The sequence below is a fragment of the Rhamphochromis sp. 'chilingali' genome (assembly GCF_963969265.1).
Source record: "Rhamphochromis sp. 'chilingali' genome assembly, chromosome: 7".
NCBI lineage: Eukaryota > Metazoa > Chordata > Actinopteri > Cichliformes > Cichlidae > Rhamphochromis > Rhamphochromis sp. 'chilingali'.
In genome coordinates this window covers 18,748,450-18,762,023 of record NC_137934.1, presented here as the reverse complement: position 1 = coordinate 18,762,023, position 13,574 = coordinate 18,748,450, and the positions used below count along the sequence as shown (strand labels likewise).

At 38.6% G+C, this 13,574-nt stretch overlaps 1 protein-coding gene and 1 long non-coding RNA gene across 2 annotated transcripts; one reads left to right on the top strand and one right to left on the bottom strand.

Moving 5' to 3' along the window:
- LOC308400215 lies at positions 1 to 1,830 on the top strand. Its single transcript, XR_013972339.1, has 3 exons — positions 1 to 363; positions 527 to 654; positions 743 to 1,830. It is a non-coding gene; the product is annotated as an uncharacterized lncRNA (long non-coding RNA).
- Positions 1,831 to 3,126: 1,296 nt separating this feature from the next.
- LOC308399849 (serine/threonine-protein kinase pim-2-like) lies at positions 3,127 to 4,164 on the bottom strand (the record flags this gene model as incomplete). The annotated part of the gene is made up of 5 exons (XM_080887261.1): positions 4,122 to 4,164; positions 3,819 to 4,037; positions 3,549 to 3,729; positions 3,292 to 3,462; positions 3,127 to 3,218 (listed from the first exon to the last, which is right to left on the bottom strand). Exons 2-5 carry the CDS (start codon positions 4,020 to 4,022, stop codon positions 3,127 to 3,129), a joined length of 648 nt encoding a protein of 215 aa, XP_080743387.1. The 5' UTR covers positions 4,023 to 4,037; positions 4,122 to 4,164.
- Between the last annotated feature and the right edge of the window lie 9,410 nt (positions 4,165 to 13,574).

The following is a 13,574-nucleotide window of genomic DNA, read 5'->3' as shown; positions in this document are numbered from 1 at the left end:
CTTACTCAGAGTTTGCACTAAACCGGCTTTCTGAAACAGGGCCCTGCTGTCAAGCAACATACTGTCTGTTTTTCCACGTTTCAAAGATATCAAAGGCTTGGTGAATATTTGTCATTACTTTGACAATGTAAACACACTTTAATATTTTGTAGATAGCAGATATAATTCTCTATCCCTGTTACAGATCGAACAGGATTTTGTACTGATGTTTGGTGAGGATGTATCAGGCAGGTTGCTGGAGAGGTGGCCAACAACATTCAAAAGAAAGATTATCCAACAAGGCAGAAAGCTTCCTTCTACCAGTGACCTGGAAGAACTCTTGCTGGCAGCTGACTCACCTGAGGATGTCACTGAAGTTAATTGGTGAGCTGTTGTTTCTTTGATTAGCACATTCATAGCATATATAATGTTTGTCACAGAACAGTTATCCTTTTTGTCTTTTGGGTCTACTCAAACATTTTATCAATGCATTGAAATATGTTGTTGATGATGACTCAACTTTATTAAAAACAAATAATTTTTGCAGGCTGGGACAGTGACCTCTCAGCAATTCTATTGCTATTACATCTGATTCCACCATCTGGTCAGGGTCGGAAGAGACCAGGAAAGGTGTCAGCTTCTCAAGCAGAAAGGCGTCTTGTGGTCTTCAAGAAGGTTTGTGTTTCTTTTCTATTTTTATGTTATGAATTACCAGTTTAAGAAACACTTGATTCTTATTGCCTGTCTGTATTTGTCTTTTCAGACTGGAACAAATATCCAAGAGCACCTTGATTCCATCACTACCAGCACTCAACCCTACCTCCTGGCTGTTGGGGTGAAAAAGAATGACATCCACCGGTTCTTCATTATTCTTGACAAGAATGCCATGCCATGCAAGTCTACCTCTTCACTTGGTACTGTTGATGAACTGTTTAAAGCACATTTTGTGTTTGGCACATCTTACAAACACTATGCTTCACAACATGTACATGTTCATCCAGACCACAGGTTTTAGAAAATATTTAAATACCAAACACCTTAACTATTTTGACCAGCAGGCTGACACTGATGTTAATCTACAGCCTGATGTGGCAGTTAAAGAAGTTAGCACTACAGGGGAGGTGATGTCAACTAATGTAGAAGAAACACCCACAACATCTGAAAAGGTCAAATAAGAGCACTTTGGATAGGTGTGCCTCTGCTGTTGCACAGCTCAGGGCAGCTGGATTAAGCCAATCTACTGTGAGTAGTTTTGTCTCCTCAATGGAGGAAGTGTTTTTTGAGATTCATACTCAGGCTAAAGATGCAGCCTTACAGAGTGTACCTTTACAGTACACCACAAGTAAAAATAAATATAATAGTAATAAAATAAAGCATTGGGAGTCCTTTAGTCTGGAAAGATTAGCTTTAGGACCAGGAAAGATGGTGACACTTGGAGAGCTGGAAGAAGGTCCAGAATTTGCTTGGAGCTGTGTTGTCTACCAGTTTGTTTTCAGCTAAGTGGATAATAACACACAGTACAGAGTACCGCCCTGACTTTATCATCTGTACAGATGTAGTGTCTGAGATTCTGCTTTTTTGTAAGATCAAAAGTATTGTTGTGAAAGATGACATTGTGTTGCTCTGCGGAAAACTGATGGAAACCCTGTGTTTTGATGACCATCATCATGCATTTAGGGTCAGACTGCATCCCAATATGGTGCTGAAGGTGTTGAACATAAATGAGCTGTGTTGCTTCTTCAAATCAAATATGGCATTTCAGATTCCTCCCTGTATATTGCCGTTTTATGCCGAACTAAATTCATTGTTTTAAAGTGTTTTATACACTACATGAGATGTTTTTATATTTTGAGCCTGACATAAAAATAAAGCTGTTAAATGTATTATCTAGTTGTGGTTTTTGCTCACTTGTTTTATATGTAAAAGCATTATTAAAAACCAGGTTTTCATGCTGCAAAACAGTGAATTGAGTGTAAAGGTAACACTACAGGAAGAGTTTTAGTAACATTACTTGGTGTAAAATTAATTACAAATTTTACTCTATGAGAGCTAATTTTTCACTAGAGATTAGTGTATGAATAACACAGTATAGAGTAACATCAACTCCGATCAGAGTTCTTTGAACCCCCAGTGTTAATTTCAAATAACACAATTCAGTGTTAAAAATCAGCGGGATTTTACTCAAATAGAGTTAATTTATCACTAGGATAGAGTAAATAATATGACACTACTAGTAGTGTTAAGTTGATTTAACACTATGCGGTGTTACTCAGTGTTAAATTTTTACTCTATTTAGAGTTAAATTTACTCTAAAATTTTAACACTATAGAAAGAGTTGATTTAACACCAATTCTGAATGGCACCAAATAGACTCGGAAACAGTGTTAAATGTAACTCTTTAAGTGTTAGTTTGACACTGCAAATTTTACTGTGTACATTTAAGCTATATAGTTCCCTCTGTGATAATTCTGCTATGAATGCCTCTTATTAACTTTTATGCTTTTACAACCCACTATGAGCAAACACTCAGCAACAGTGGGAAGGAAAAACTCCCTTCTTGAAGGAAAAAACCTCTGGTAGAACCAGGAAATCTGTCTAAACTAGTTGGGGGTTAGAGCAACAGATGCAAGTCTTCAGATCATTTGCAGTGTGACTGTCTTTGTGCACACTTTAACCTGATTCAGTTTTCTTATTTGTCAAAATGCACCATGGGTAAAAACAAAACAACAAAACAAAACAAAATAGTAATGAAGGAGAATCCTCAGCAAAGATGAATTAAACAAGTTTTATTTTGATCAAATTTTACTTTAAGTAAAACACATCTTTATTTGATGACATTGAAGTCATCAAATAAAGACAGTTTTGATGGAGCTCCTGACCCAGCCCAAGCTCTCTATGAAGACGAGGAAAAACTCCCCAGGGGGCCAGATCGATGGGAAGAAACCTCGGGAAAGCCCATTCAAAGAGAGATCCCCTTTCCTGGGATGGCTGGGGGGGTTACAGGAACTCCAAAAAAGCTAAATTTTTATTTATTTTCTTTTTAAGATTGACCCACTCTATCTATTCCTGTCCAACAGAAAAAAGAAAGGAAGTTACTACAATGTATCACACTTACATGATAAGGTGTGAATTGTGTGTTTGTGTGTGTTATCTTAGCCAGGGGTGAAGCTGGAGCTCCTCCAGTGTTGGGCGCTTCTCCGGGGCTAAAGCTAAACATGCGTCCAAGAAATTCCGGCATTCTTGAAAGAAAGAAAAGATCAAAAAGATGAAGATGATAGTTCTAGTGAATCTGGAAGTGTGAAGTTTTCTTACCTGTGGACAGACGCTTTTTGATGCTCAGTTGCTTTGTGAGGAACCTCGCGGTACTAAAGTATCGTGCATGAAGCGCTTCATACAACACCACTCCCATTTGCCACACCGTGGTGGGTCCACACCTGTAGCAGCTCCTAATGTACCACTCGGGAGGGATGTGAAGAGGAGTGCCTAACAAACAGACACAATTACAATTTCTTCTAAAACAAAAGACACAAATTGTTACATCTGTGAAAAGCAAGAGCAGAATATGTTACCATAGAAGATGCGATACAGAGATCGCTGTTTAACAAAGCAGCTCAGTCCAAAGTCAATGATGCGAACTCGAGGCACATCTGAGCCGGTCTCAATCAGAATGTTTTGTCCCTTGATGTCCCGATGAAAGATGTGTTTCTCCTCAAGTTCCTTTACAGCATCAACTAGTTGCTTCAGAATGACCTGGAAAAGATGAAAAACACAATAATGAGTTAATGCTTTTCTGCCTTGATTGAATGCTGTACAGTCTAAGGCTCTTCCAGTCAACTTACCTTGGCCGTGTCCTCTGTTAAAGTTCTTCCATTTTCTGCTTTGTATTTTTGCAGGTCCACAGCGGGGACAGGTCTCTCCAGCACCAGGATCAGCTCTTTGCCAAGGTCGAACCACTCCAGCAAGGACACAGGTGCTGATATTCCCACTGACCCTTCTGCTTCACCTGCAAGTTTAAGCATAATGGCCACTTCCACCGAGAGCATCTTCCCATTTTCATCCTGAAATATTACAACAAAGTGGATGATGAGGAACGCCGCATTCAATCCAGTAATGTGAAACTAATTCAAGTGTTGGACGCTTACCGCCACTTTGCAGTAGACTTTATTTTTGGGAATGTGTTTGATGGCAACCTAGAAGACACAGAGCATTGGTGAGCATTTCCTCAGTATGACATAATGAAAGGTGGAAACACAGCAGACGTCTCAGTTTACGATATTATCCATTATCTGCGTCACTGCCTGTGTTACTACCATCATCTGAACACTTACTGGAAAACGATCTTCTATCCGGTAGCCAGCAAACACTGCTCCACAGCCTCCTTCTCCGAGCTGGTGCTCCTCCACATATCTGGCTTGGAATTCACCTGAACAGACAAAACAGCAAATCTGGTTTTATTACAGCTGTGACACAAATTACTCTCCTCTGTAGCCTAAATGTTCCTTCTGCCCTTCCCCTGAATATAAAACCCAAGCTGCTTGCTACTTACGTTTTTGGTCTGCCACTGATTTTTTGCCCTGGTCCACATTCCTTTTTTTTTTCTTGAGTGGCTCTCTGTTGTCTCCCGCGGCCTTTCTTTTGCCATTTTTTGCGCACTCCTGTTTGTTGTTCAAGTCTGGAGATGTGGAAAACACCAAAAGCACATCAGCTCACTGGATGATAGACACAAACACTAAACACCAATATCTTAAACCTAGCAACCACACTTAATCTACCCCCTTATTCAACTAATTAGCCTACCTTTACCAGAGTCCAACGAGAAGGATGCTTGCTCCTCGTCACCGCTCATATGGTCGAGAAGTTTAGCCTTCTTTGCTTTCTTTGTTGTGCCCTCTTCATCTTGCACAACCTTGCGCTTCACACCTTTGACCACATCTGAGCTGGTGGAAGGACCAGCCTGCTCAGCGACCCTCCTCCTTTTTATTGGGGTCTTCTTTTCAGGACTGGCCTTTCTTTTAGCAGTCCTGCTCTTACAATCTATAAACGACAACAACACAGTGGTGAAAAAGAGTCCCCGACATCAGGACTGGAAGCAGTTTGATGGCAAAGAATTTGAAATTGCTTTTGCTTAAATTATCACAAGTTTATTCTTGGGATAAAAAAAACTGACCAGTGCGAATTGATACTAGGTTCACTAAGTCTTAGATCTTGATGACACTTGTTGGTCTGTTTTTACTGTTGAGTCCAAGAATAAACTTATTACATTATTTTACCAAAAGACCGGTAACCTTTCTTTGATTAGACATCTTGTATTAAAGCTATTTTCAATCAAACATATGATTCAAATACTCTAAAAATGATTCACACGGTGTCAACATTTCTAGGATTTGGATTTTACCAGGATTTTATTTTATTATTTTACTTACCTTGATCTCCTGAATCTTTCTTATCAGCTGGAGTGGTCATTTTTCTTGTTTCCTTTTTCATTGTAATTTTGGAGAACTTTTAAAATCGAAAATGTAAACCGTAATGAGTTAAGATTGAGTTAATATTCCTTCAAATGTGCACCTTTCAAATGCTTGACTTTTCTAACTGAATTCTGTAAGTGAGCTTTATAAGTAAACTCTGGAAACTACGGCAACACAACATAGAATCTTGCCTTTCAGTGACTTCACTGACTGCCAGCAGTTCAAAGTAGTTTACAGAAAAACACTCTGGCAAACAAAGCCATAATATTTCATATAATTCAATCATTTCATATCAGTTAAACGGTTTCTTTCATTATCGTTCATCGTTTGTATAAAGACCTCATGTATGGATGACAGTATGAAGATTTGTGGTTGACCACACACTAATACAGGGAGTGCAGAATTATTAGGCAAGTTGTATTTTTGAGGAATAATTTTATTATTGAACAACAACCATGTTCTCAATGAACCCAAAAAACTCATTAATATCAAAGCTGAATGTTTTTGGAAGTAGTTTTTAGTTTGTTTTTAGTTTTAGCTATTTTAGGGGGATATCTGTGTGTGCAGGTGACTATTACTGTGCATAATTATTAGGCAACGTAACAAAAAACAAATAAATACCCATTTCAATTATTTATTTTTACCAGTGAAACCAATATAACATCTCCACATTCACAAATATACATTTCTGACATTCAAAAACAAAACAAAAACAAATCAGCGACCAATATAGCCACCTTTCTTTGCAAGGACACTCAAAAGCCTGCCATCCATGGATTCTGTCAGTGTTTTGATCTGTTCACCATCAACATTGCGTGCAGCAGCAACCACAGCCTCCCAGACACTGTTCAGAGAGGTGTACTGTTTTCCCTCCTTGTAAATCTCACATTTGATGATGGACCACAGGTTCTCAATGGGGTTCAGATCAGGTGAACAAGGAGGCCATGTCATTAGTTTTTCTTCTTTTATACCCTTTCTTGCCAGCCACGCTGTGGAGTACTTGGACGCGTGTGATGGAGCATTGTCCTGCATGAAAATCATGTTTTTCTTGAAGGATGCAGACTTCTTCCTGCACCACTGCTTGAAGAAGGTGTCTTCCAGAAACTGGCAGTAGGACTGGGAGTTGAGCTTGACTCCATCCTCAACCCGAAAAGGCCCCACAAGCTCATCTTTGATGATACCAGCCCAAACCAGTACTCCACCTCCACCTTGCTGGCGTCTGAGTCGGACTGGAGCTCTCTGCCCTTTACCAATCCAGCCACGGGCCCATCCATCTGGCCCATCAAGACTCACTCTCATTTCATCAGTCCATAAAACCTTAGAAAAACCAGTCTTGAGATATTTCTTGGCCCAGTCTTGACGTTTCAGCTTGTGTGTCTTGTTCAGTGGTGGTCGTCTTTCAGCCTTTCTTACCTTGGCCATGTCTCTGAGGATTGCACACCTTGTGCTTTTGGGCACTCCAGTGATGTTGCAGCTCTGAAATATGGCCAAACTGGTGGCAAGTGGCATCTTGGCAGCTGCACGCTTGACTTTTCTCAGTTCATGGGCAGTTATTTTGCGCCTTGGTTTTTCCACACGCTTCTTGCGACCCTGTTGACTATTTTGAATACATACAGTGTAAGAAATAACAATGCAAGGCTGTTTTACCGGTATTTATGGGACTGGTTTAATATTCACATTTTCTGTTTACAGTAGTTCAATGAAGAGCACTGACTATAAGAAATTACTGTCTACAGGAAGCATGCTGCTTAAAGCAAAACTGGGAGGTGTGCAGAAATTTGCTAGAGTATCTGAGCCAAGCCTTAAGGAATTTTGATTGCCGGTAAGAAACCAACATGGTATAAAAAAGGTGTTCAATGTGCTTTAAGTTCTTTTTGTTATTTAGTCTCTTCAAACTGCATTTTATGATTAATTGAAAATGATCTACGTTTTGGAATCATCTTAGCTACGAATGTATATTTAGTGGAAAAACTGTATAATGTGAGTGTAACTCCTAATCTACCACTTATCAAGCATGTTACTGGCGCTTAATAATTTAGTTTTTATTTGTTTGAGTCACTTTTGAAAAAGCTAAGCAGAAGTTATTTGGAGACGACAGTGACTGCCGTTGGTTGAAAAGAGAGGTAAAAAAAAACTTCAGTGGTGTTGCACACCATTTTATATTATTTTTTAAAGTCATTATTCAATACGTTGTTATTGTTAACCCTTTAAAGCGTCAGAGCTGCACGCTCCGTTTTGTGTAACTATTTTTAAATCCCTGTAGAACCTGAACCGTGTAAGCTAGTGCAATAAATTTTTTTGCATATGAAACCAGAGGAGTTGTACTTACATCTTATGCCATCAGCTTGTCCTCGGTCACGGTTTCCTTCCACATATAGCTTTGCAAAAACTGCATAAAAAGCGCTTGCAGGAACAAAAACATAATATTCCAGAAACACGCTTTGCCGATCCGATCAGCTGTTCGTAACACTTCCCACAGTGAAACAGACGTCAGCACGAATTATAGCATATCCGCCATTTCCTGCCCAAAACCGGAAGTGACGTCATTTTCGTGGAAAATGTAGTTTTTTACTTATAGGCCTTAAAAGCTTATACTGGTGTTTTTATAAGTCACGTTTGACTTTTCTGAATAGTTTCTGCTTAGAACTCGAATTGCACTGCTGGAAATAGTTTATTTTGATGCACCTGCTGTTTTCTTTGCGAATTTGCATCATAGGATTGTTTTTTCGTTTTTCCTGCAGTATATAAAAATTGCTGTATCTCCAAAATAAAACTATGAAGACACTCAAAATAAATTTCCTGTTGTTGTAAACTATTTTTTGCAACTTTTTTGTATTTAAAGTTTTGAGGGATAAACCTCTTAAATTTCTCCAAGTAGAAATGTATGTAAAACAAAAAACAAAAACGATTTTCAATTTTTTTGTAGTTTATTGCACTTTTTTGCAATTAATGTAGTTACTATGGACTTAATGCATACATATTATTAAAATATGGGCTATAACAGTTGTATAGCAACTAGAAATGCTCCTACAAATGGTACTACAACATGTAAAAAAAATAACATAAGCTCTGGCGGACTTGGTTCTATAGTAGGTCGTAAGGGTTAAATAAATATCGTCAAATAATCGAGAGCTCAATTTCAGTGAAAATAATCATGATTATCATTTTTGCCATAATCGAGCAGCCCTAATGTCATGTAATCTTTTTGTTTACTCAAACTTGTGTGCTTGTTTCCAGCATTTGCAAAGTTTGGTGTGCCAGCTGTAACAAAAGGAGTGAAAGTTTTTGATAGTTCAGGGACTGAGTTGGATGATGATATATTTGAGGATATAGTAACAGATCCCTCAACTGGGGTATTAACCATCAAATATGAAAAAGGTTTGTTTGAGTGATGTGTGTTTCACTGGATGTCATTTTTTTAATATCATTATTACATTGTTTATTAAAAAGAGTTTATAAAATGTGTCTATAGAGGGACCATGTAAACTCATTTGTTTTGCTCCTGTTTTTGAGGTCTGGAAACAGCTGCTGCAGAAGTGTCTCCTGAGCAGTCCCAGTTATCATTGCCACATTCATCAGATTCACAGGATATGGTCATCCTTTCAGACAGCCCTTTGAGGAAACATCAGAAGCTGGATGCAGAAGTTAAGCAAGTAAGAGTTAGCAGATTTCCACATTCTTCTAACAGTGTCATTTTTGTTTGTAGTTTAAGTGCTCTGAACTGCAGTGGTTATATCAACATGTAGAATGTTTTTTTTTATTGTGTTTTCCAGTTGGTGGAATCGATTCTCACCAGCAAACCTGGTGGAGAACGTATAATAAATGAATACAATCGGACCAAGTCCCTGGTGGATGAAACCAGAAGAAAAACATACTGGTCAACATACTTGACAGACTTGACAGTAAAAAATGGGTAATTTATTTCTGGCCCTGTGATTTTACTATCATTTTCAAATTATTTTAAATCTCTATGAATTCCAGGGAAGCTGACTAGTTCTTTTCCTTTTGATCTTGCAGTACATCACCACCACGACAGGTAAAAGAAATGTATGCCAGAGGAATTGTAACCTTTTTCTCTTACCTCAGTGGCCTGTACTCCAAAAATGGCTATGTAAGTAGCCCATAGTAATAACTGATACAACCAAAATCACGTTTAAACATTTTAAATCCTGCTAAAATGTATGTTCTTATCAACTCTTCATTGTTACATAACTTATTTTGTTTATTCATTTATCAGTGTCTGTACATGTCACTCTCCAAGGAACATTATTATGATGGCGAGGGTAGCACCGGGTACTTGGCCTGGAGGATTAAAGCCATACAGAGATGCACTGCTAAAGGGAGGCGATTATCATCTGGAGGTAACATTTATAATTCAGTGGAAATACATAATACAGTTCCACATTGTGGTTCTTTATTAATAATGGTTATTAAATGTTGTTATTAGTTTTGATAAAGATGTATTTCATATTGTCTAGCACCAGGAGATGGATCATCGAGTGAAGACCAGTGTGGTGGACCAACTGTCAGACGAGAGTTGCAGTTTGTTACAGAGAAGTTACTGAGTGAGGATGAGTGCAAGCATACAATCTCTCTGATGAAACATTCAGCTGATGAAGACACAGTCAAGAAGAAGATGAAGTTGACATTTGTTTATCGACACAACATGGTCCTTGGCCTCCTGGGCCCCATTTCAGGAAGCCGGTTTAGAAAACTCAGAGTGAAAAACGATACTCAGGGTTGAGTAACCCCGAACTGTCCAACTCGGAATATTCGGTTTCAGAAAGGCTGATAACAATTAGTTCAATCAACGCGGAGTTGCTTTAACCCCAAGTTAAGCGCGCGCACGAGGATACATAAAGCCCTGATTAGTGGAGCACAGATTAAGCGAATTACCATGGAGAAGGAGGGAAAGAAGGCGCGGTCAATGTATTTTACAGCGCTTGAGGCCGAAATTCTGATGGCAGCATATGCTGATAACATGCAAATTTTGCAGAAAAAAAGTAACACAGCCTCAGCTGCAAAAGAAAGGGAGCATGCATGGCAAAACATAGCCGACAGAGTCAATGCGTGAGTGTTAATTTAAACATTGATCTAGGGATTTCCACCCATTTAACACGTTATTTTATTATATTTTATTTTGTATTTTATACCTTTTATTTTGTGATGTGATTTGAGCGCAGGTGCAACCCAACAGGCCCCCAACGTTCCTGGCAGCAAGTAAAAATGAAATATAAAAATATAGTCCAAACAGGTAAGGTGTAATTGTATTATGAGCCATAGTGCTTGGTCTGTTTGTCCTATGTAAATCAATTGCAGTTAGAGGCTACATTAATTTCCCCTCTGTAAGCACTTATTGAAATTATCTGAGCACATTATAAGTACATATTTGCTTACTCTGTATGCTCAAATGTGACCCATTATGGCCACTAGAAAAAAAGCGGAGGCCCGAAAAACAGGTGGGGGTCCTCCACCACCACCACTCACAGAGCCTGGCCACTTGGCTTCCACATTTGTGATAATGTTGGCAGCATCACATATGATCTTCACAGTGCAGAGAACACAAATTAGCATCCATTACTATAATGAAATAATTTGTTAGTTTGAAATGCTACAGGGAACTATGTACCTGTACATTAATGCTGTGGAAAGACTTCCTGTTCACATAGTCTCCTTCATTTACTGAAGGAGCAATGATTGGAATGTGAGTGCCATCTATACAGCCAATCACGCCTGGGAACCGTGAAAATAAATGTAAAATTTAAGTAGTAGTTCAAGTATCACCACATCATGTATTAAGTTTTGTTCATCCTGCTACCTGCAATTTTGTGGCATCCCTCTTTGATAAATCTTGTGGGTCTATGACCGGGGAACACCACAGACGAGTACAGGAGACGTTTCAGTGCAACTGTAACATTCCTGACTGCCCGACAGACGGTAGCCTTGGGAACGTGCTCAGCATCACCAATATTATACAGAAAGCTCCCGTTTGCAAAAAACCGAAGTGCAATACAAATAATATGTACAGAACTGAGAGAATGTCCGCGATGTGTCACATGCGCAATATATGGCCTGAGGATGTTATCCAAATAAATTATTGATTGTGCTGAGAAACGGTAACGTTCGCACAGGAAATCATCAGGTAATGATAAAATGTCCATACGCGCTCTGATCACTCTCTCCCGGCGGAGAGCTCTGCGGAGTATTTGGGCTTCAAGATCTACTGGCTCTTCAAGGAAGGGACACGCCATGTCTGATACTTCCTACTGTCAGGTTTCCGACAAAGAGGCGGGGACAGTCAGGGTTAGTTGTAGTGAACCTGCTAGGGGGCAGGTTAGCTTCACGGAGTGTGTCGTCATAGTGACTCACTCAGGCTTCAGCTGAACTCGCTTTGTGAAACCGAAAACCCAGAGTTTTCGTTAACTCAGGGTATACTTACTCAGAGTTTGCACTAAACCGGCTTTCTGAAACAGGGCCCTGCTGTCAAGCAACATACTGTCTGTTTTTCCACGTTTCAAAGATATCAAAGGCTTGGTGAATATTTGTCATTACTTTGACAATGTAAACACACTTTAATATTTTGTAGATAGCAGATATAATTCTCTATCCCTGTTACAGATCGAACAGGATTTTGTACTGATGTTTGGTGAGGATGTATCAGGCAGGTTGCTGGAGAGGTGGCCAACAACATTCAAAAGAAAGATTATCCAACAAGGCAGAAAGCTTCCTTCTACCAGTGACCTGGAAGAACTCTTGCTGGCAGCTGACTCACCTGAGGATGTCACTGAAGTTAATTGGTGAGCTGTTGTTTCTTTGATTAGCACATTCATAGCATATATAATGTTTGTCACAGAACAGTTATCCTTTTTGTCTTTTGGGTTAAGCCAATCTACTGTGAGTAGTTTTGTCTCCTCAATGGAGGAAGTGTTTTTTGAGATTCATACTCAGGCTAAAGATGCAGCCTTACAGAGTGTACCTTTACAGTACACCACAAGTAAAAATAAATATAATAGTAATAAAATAAAGCATTGGGAGTCCTTTAGTCTGGAAAGATTAGCTTTAGGACCAGGAAAGATGGTGACACTTGGAGAGCTGGAAGAAGGTCCAGAATTTGCTTGGAGCTGTGTTGTCTACCAGTTTGTTTTCAGCTAAGTGGATAATAACACACAGTACAGAGTACCGCCCTGACTTTATCATCTGTACAGATGTAGTGTCTGAGATTCTGCTTTTTTGTAAGATCAAAAGTATTGTTGTGAAAGATGACATTGTGTTGCTCTGCGGAAAACTGATGGAAACCCTGTGTTTTGATGACCATCATCATGCATTTAGGGTCAGACTGCATCCCAATATGGTGCTGAAGGTGTTGAACATAAATGAGCTGTATTGCTTCTTCAAATCAAATATGGCATTTCAGATTCCTCCCTGTATATTGCCGTTTTATGCCGAACTAAATTCATTGTTTTAAAGTGTTTTATACACTACATGAGATGTTTTTATATTTTGAGCCTGACATAAAAATAAAGCTTTTAAATGTATTATCTAGTTGTGGTTTTTGCTCACTTGTTTTATATGTAAAAGCATTATTAAAAACCAGGTTTTCATGCTGCAAAACAGTGAATTGAGTGTAAAGGTAACACTACAGGAAGAGTTTTAGTAACATTACTTGGTGTAAAATTAATTACAAATTTTACTCTATGAGAGCTAATTTTTCACTAGAGATTAGTGTATGAATAACACAGTATAGAGTAACATCAACTCCCATCAGAGTTCTTTGAACCCCCAGTGTTAATTTCAAATAACACAATTCAGTGTTAAAAATCAGCGGGATTTTACTCAAATAGAGTTAATTTATCACTAGGATAGAGTAAATAATATGACACTACTAGTAGTGTTAAGTTGATTTAACACTATGCGGTGTTACTCAGTGTTAAATTTTTACTCTATTTAGAGTTAAATTTACTCTAAAATTTTAACACTATAGAAAGAGTTGATTTAACACCAATTCTGAATGGCACCAAATAGACTCGGAAACAGTGTTAAATGTAACTCTTTAAGTGTTAGTTTGACACTGCAAATTTTACTGTGTACATTTAAGCTATATAGTTCCCTCTGTGATAATTCTGCTATGAA